Source organism: Lactuca saligna, chromosome 8 (genome assembly GCF_052625555.1).
Source record: "Lactuca saligna cultivar CGN05327 chromosome 8, ASM5262555v1, whole genome shotgun sequence".
Lineage (NCBI taxonomy): Eukaryota > Viridiplantae > Streptophyta > Magnoliopsida > Asterales > Asteraceae > Lactuca > Lactuca saligna.
This window is the reverse complement of record NC_136424.1, coordinates 70,156,672-70,163,288: the sequence shown is the minus strand read 5'-3', so window position 1 is coordinate 70,163,288 and position 6,617 is coordinate 70,156,672. Positions and strand designations below refer to the sequence as shown.

General features: G+C 33.4%; 2 protein-coding genes across 2 annotated transcripts; both read left to right on the top strand.

The window, feature by feature from the left end:
- The first annotated feature begins 4,408 nt into the window (after positions 1 to 4,408).
- LOC145009743 (uncharacterized) lies at positions 4,409 to 5,035 on the top strand. Its single transcript, XM_078968381.1, has one exon. It carries the CDS (start codon positions 4,409 to 4,411, stop codon positions 5,033 to 5,035), a length of 627 nt encoding a protein of 208 aa, XP_078824507.1.
- Positions 5,036 to 5,053: 18 nt separating this feature from the next.
- Positions 5,054 to 5,386, top strand: LOC145009741 (uncharacterized). Its single transcript, XM_078968380.1, has one exon. The coding sequence runs from the start codon at positions 5,054 to 5,056 to the stop codon at positions 5,384 to 5,386; it is 333 nt and encodes a 110-aa protein (XP_078824506.1).
- The last annotated feature ends 1,231 nt before the right edge of the window (positions 5,387 to 6,617 follow it).

The window sequence follows — 6,617 nt, the reverse complement described above, 5'->3', positions numbered from 1 at the left end:
TTCAAGTTACATTAAATATGCATATGCAATTACATAAAGAAATTAAGCTTCAATATTAAGGGTTATAAAAGTTATCACTCCTCTTATTGATGCACCCAGGATTTGGCTTTGGCAAGAAACTGGACAAAGCTCATGTGTATGCTCTAATGATGTAGGTGTTCAACAACTTGTTTATTATTGGTATTTTAGATGTTAGAGTTAATGTTTTATAATTGGGAACCAAAACACTACACCATAAGAACCAATTGTTGAAATATCCAAGGTAGAATTCTCGAGTCAAAATTCCGGAGATTCTTAATAGTGTGAAAAGTTTAGTCAATGTTATGCACAGGAAGTGTTTGATAAAATTTTCTTTTTCATTATTTTTATTTTTAATTTTAGTTTAAGAAATTTTGAAGTTTTCCTTTTAATGATCAATCATCAAAGACAATTGGACTTTGCTTTGTAATATCAAAAAAGCTTCGGGATGCTAAACCCAAGGGAAGATTGATCGACTTAATCTAGCGATCACATTCCTTTTAACATTTGTTAGCAACTTGTATTGTTTTTTAAATCTACCTGTTGATTTTAGTGATCAAGCAAAAGAAAGATCGACCCTTTAAGATCACACATCACACATTATTTTTAAAATTCAAAAATTACCCTTCGTGGGCCGTGCTCAGCACGGTCTTCTAAAATTCAGTAGTGTATATATATATATATATATATATATATATATATATATATATATATATATATATATATATATATATATATATATATATATATATATATGTCAACCTCCCAAACAAAAATTCATATAGCAAGCAATTTCAATTTGGTAGTTTTAAATTCATTAGGTTTTTTTTGTTATATTTTATTGTTACATTTATTATACTAATTATAATGTATGTGATATTTGAACTTCATTATGGTTTTCTTTAACTCTTTGACTTACTAATATTAAGAAACAAATAACTAGAATAGACTTTGTAGTTTCGATTGAATTTGATTTTTTATATTTTAGCGGGTACCCGTAAATCAAACCGTGGTTACCCGTCTTCATATGGTTCGGTTCGGTTTCTGTTAGTGCGCATGAGGTACCCACCATGTGGTTATGTTTCACAATTTTAATACTATCCGAACCGAACCATCCCATGAACACCCCTATCCACAGTCATATTTTGAAGTAAATATTTTTTTTAATATAAAATCATTATCTATATTAAACACTGAAACACAACAATTTTAACAACCTATACACTCAAACCATTCTCTATCACTCTCTATCTATAAAACAAATATACATGGATTTTTTTAAGAATTTCAATTCGGATGATGATGGAGAATTCATCTCGACCTTCTTCAATGTTGTGCAACATATTCACGATGAAGAAATTTCTAATGTTTCACGTTCAAGAGCGGTCGTCAATCGAGATCACCAAGCGCACATGACTTATTGGTACGTGATTACTTTGTCGATAATTGTCTTTACAATGATGACTCGTTCAAACGTCACTTCCGTCTAAATAAGGCTATATAGTTTTACATATTAGTAATGCTTTAGAGGTCTGTTATGATTTTTTTTTCAAACAAAAACCTGATGCTGGAGGAAGAATGAATTTTAGTAGTATATAAAAATATGCAGTTGCGCTTAGGTATTTGGGATACCGTATAGACTTTGATGCAACTGACGAGTACTTGAAAATATCCGAGTGGACCGCAATTGATTGTGTAGATTGGTTTTATGCATATGTGTATGAGGTTTTTCACAAAGAATATTTACGTAAACCTACTCCACATGATATTGAGAGATTATATTTGGCTCATGAAGAGATGCATGGATTTCTAGGTATGCTTGGTGGTCTATATTGTACGCTTGTGGCTTGGGAAAAATGTCTAACTCATGGCGTGGTCAATTCACTAGATTTGATCTAGGTGAACCAAGTATAAAACTAGAAGCAGTTACATCTCAAGGTTTGTAGATATGACATTCCTTCTTTAGAGTTGCGGGGTCCAACAACGACATTAATATTCTTGGTCAGTCTCTTCTTTTCAACAATATTTGGACCGACAAAACATCGGATATGTCGTTCATGGTGAACAAGCACTCGTGTGTGTATATATATATATATATATATATATATATATATATATATATATATATATATATATATATATATATATATATATATATATATATATATATATAGGGAAAAGTGAATATACCTAACAACCTTATATAAGCTTAGGTACCTAACCAGATTATACTATATTGTTTTGCATTATATTTCCAATGCAATGGTCTAAGGTTCTTAAACTTCAACCTTTAACTTGATTTACTTCCAAGATTTTCAAACATTCACCATTATATTCCTCCTACACCATTTGATTTGTAAGGGTAGTATATGAAGCCCACCAGGGGGTCTCCGATAGAAAAAACATCATTTGAAGGAAGATAATTGTGAAAGTCCAAAGATTTTGGAAACAATCAAGTTATGAGGTTGAATTTTAAGAACATTGGGTGATAACAATGCAAATATGATACAAAAATTACGTAGTATGATGTGGTTAGGTACCTAAGCTTATATAAGGTTGTTAGGTATATTTACTTTCCCCATATATATATATATATATATATATATATATATATATATATATATATATATATATATATATATATATATATATATATATATATATATATATATATATATATATATATATATCGGAAACCGAAACCACCGCCGATGTCACCCGTTTCAAAAAATTTTCCTAATCAGAAATGAAAAACAAAGGAAAACCAAATATGGTTCAATATCTCTTCGATTAATGAGATTCTCGATGCAAAAAAACACACAACTAGTAAATTATCAAAAATTCTTTGATTGAGGTGAAATTCGGAAAAACATGTGAAATTTTCTGAAAGGTTTTTTCATTCAACAAATTCATGAACACAAATCAAAATAAAAGAAAAATAACAAAGCAAACCCATATGATATTGGATTGAAATATATCGGATTCTAGAAAAAATAACACAAAAGATTGAAATAAATTATCAATCTAATTAATTATACATGAAGATATCTCTGTTAAGAGCAAAAACTGCACCACAACTAAAATTAACTGTAAAAACCGAATAAACTGCAACCGCAATAAAAACCGATGGTGATGTTTTTTGTTTTTCAAAAACTGCAAATTTACGGTGCGGTGCGGTTATTAGTTATTAAAAACCGCAAAAAACTGCATCATACTGCATATATTATATATATTTTTATTAGTTATTAATATATTAAATATTAAAAGTAAGACAAGTTTCATGGATAAAAGAACCATAAAATTCTAAAAGACAAAAGTGTTGATTTTTTTGTTATGTTTACCTTTGGAAATTAGTGAAATTTGACAATTTTAAGATGTTTATTATTAATTACTAATGATTTGATTTTTTTAAGATATTAGTTATTTGTGATTTAAGTTAATTCTCTTATACTTTATGGTTTTCTATTATTACAAGTAATATGTTTGAAATATTGCACTGCTTGAACTCCAAACTGCGTTTAAAAACCACACAAAATAACTGTACCAAACCATGCAGTTAATAACTGAAACACAAAAAAACAAAACTGCACCACAAAATAACCATCTAACCGCACTAAGCGGTTTTGAAAATGGATTAATTGCATTTGCGGTTAGTGGTGAGGTTTTGACCAATAACCGCACCGGGTTCATCCCTAGTTAGAACCAAGTGTTTTTTTTGTAGAGAAAACAAGCGTAAAAAAATTGAGGCTGTTGTTCTTCATATCTTTCATGCACAAACCTCCCATAAAGAAGAAATTTAATTAAGAAAAAGAAGAAAGGTTTGACTTGCATTTTGCGGTGAGTACAAAGGTCTAGAAGTTAGGTGTTGTGCACGGTGGTTTTCTTCCGCCGACAACGATAGTGATAATGAAAACCAATGCTCTATGTCGGAAATAAAAGCAAGCCCATTGTTTTCTTCAAAAAAATAAGGCCTTTTTTGTGGTTGTAAACCTCACCCACTCACATTCATGGTTGATTTGACTCACATATCCGGTGGCTAGGTGGCTACATCAACTGTGACTACTGACATCATTAGGCTATATGGTGTGGTGCGGTCTCAAACTACGGTTGGCTGCCACCTCAGCATGGAACACCGCCCCCCAGGGTGCGACTTCCTGCGGCTAAGACCGCGGTGCGGCCCTTGAAGACCGTGAATTCTGATTGGTTGGTCACCTTTTGACCGTTGAATGCAATATTCGTGTAATTTTTTTTTCTTTGTTTTTCTTTTGCTTTTTCTTTCCTATATATATACACATATCAACTTAATTTTTTTTCATAACACAATCTCCTCTCTCTCAATTTTTTTTTTTTTTTTTTTTTTTTTTTTTTTTAAATCACCACTCTCCCAAAAATGTCATCTTCTGAAGAATTTCAGATTATTTTTGATACCGCTATTGCGTGTATTCAAATGGCGGAACAAACATACAACGTTGTATGTAACAACGCAGCTGCAAGTTCTCAACAAAGAACACGAAGATATATTTACAGAAATAATGAAGAAGCCAACCAACGTTTGGTGCAAGACTATTTTGCAGAGAATGTCACTTACCAATGGTATTATTTTCGTAGGGGCTTCAAAATGCTCAAAGGTTTATTCGAACGTATAGTTGAAGATGTAACGAGGGAGTGCAGTTTTTTCCAACAACGCTACGATGCTAGAGGTACACTCGGTTTCACTCCGTTACAAAAATGCGCGGCCGCACTTCGTCAGTTAGTATATGGCATTCCGCCTGATGCGTTAGACGAAAGTTTTAGGATGTCTGCTAGGATAGCACGAGACAATCTCCATTTTTTCTGCAAAACTGTGATTCATTTTTATGGTCCAAAATATTTACATAAGCCTACACGTAATGACATCCTGCAATTGCAAGCTCATCATGCTAGTGTGCATGTGTTTCCTGGAATGCTAGGAAGCTTAGATTGTCTCCATTGGGCATGGGAAAATTGCCCTACAACATATCATGGGCAATTTACCTGAGGTGATCATGGTCACCCAATGGTCATACTTGAAGCAGTTGCATCACAAGATATGTGGATTTGGCATGCTTTTTTTGGTTCTCCTGGTTCGATTAATGACATCAACGTTCTTAACCGTTCACCAATATTTAACAACATATACGGTGGATTCGCACTAGATTCTTCTTTTCAAGTGCGTGGAACGCCACATAAGTATGGTTATTATCTGGTTGATGGAATCTATCCTGAGTATGCTGTGTTTGTTAAATCGTTTTCAGCTCCACATGGTTCTAGACGAAAGAAATTCAAGAGAGCTCAAGAAAGAGCTAGGAAGGATGTTGAGCGTGCTTTTGGAGCTCTAAAGAAACGGTGACTCATTGAAAAAACCAGCAGCTTATTTGGGCGAGGAAAAACTTCAAGAAATCATGTATACATGTATTATATTGCATAACATGATTATTGAAGACGAAGGAAGAGCGATATGTGCGTTTGATGAGGAAGAAATCATACCAGAGACACAGCCAATAGAAATTGGTGGCGAAGAGTATATAAACAGGAGAGCAGAGATATGTTGCACTGAAACATTTCGCAATCTTCGCAATGACTTGGTGGAACACATTTACGGGGTTCAAAACATCAACCTTAATTTGGATCCACCGGATGACCCCGAAGACGAGTTCTCGGAGAACGACTTTATGTAGTTTCCTTTAGTTATTTTATTTATGTTTTTTAAGTTTCTAGGATTATTTCAATGTCATGTGTGCAGTTTTTTTTTTTTTTTGGTAACGTGATGTACTGTTTTTTTTTTTTTTTTTTTTTTTTTTTTTTTTTTTTTTATAATTTTCAAGTAATGAAGAATTATGTTTTTTTTTTTATTAAAATAGAAGTGATATTAAATTAAAATAGTTAAAAAAAAAAGAAGTTTTATTAAATTAAAATACTTAAAAAAACAAAAAATAAAAAATAAAAGAAATGAAAAGTGTGGCAAGAAACCATACTTGAGTGGTAAAAAGTGACATGGTGCTTATGTGGCGGGGGAGGGAGTGCGGTTTCGGTGGCACCACTCCCTCCAGCCTTACAATCAAGGATTCCGTTGATGTGATTGGCTCTCAAGCGACAATTGTCATTCCATCAACTACTTCTTATTACGTTCGAAAACATCTGCCCTTTGAAAATGTAACACCCAAAGTCTAGAAGGCCAAGAAAGAAAAGAAAACCCTAATTTTCAAGGCCGACTCGGCGAGTCCTAGGAGGAACTCGGCGAGTCCGAGTGGGATCCGGGTCGAGGAGTAAGTGACCGACTCGACGAGTCGGCCAAGGGGACTCGACGAGTTTGGTCTGTGCGAGGAAAACCCTAAATTCGGGACTTGGAGCCTATTTAAACATCTCATTCTCTCCCCTAGGGTTCCTTTACTGCCTCTTTCACCTAGAACATCGAACCCTAAGCCCCATTGTTGCTCATTCAAGCTTCCAAGCCATTTTTGGGGTGATTTGAAGGAAGAAGAAGAAGGGGAATCATTGAAGCTTCAAGTATTGGTCTTACATCTAAAGATTGGGGAAGCTTTCTAAGTTATTGAAGGTATTAAGTCGTTCTCTCCTTTAGA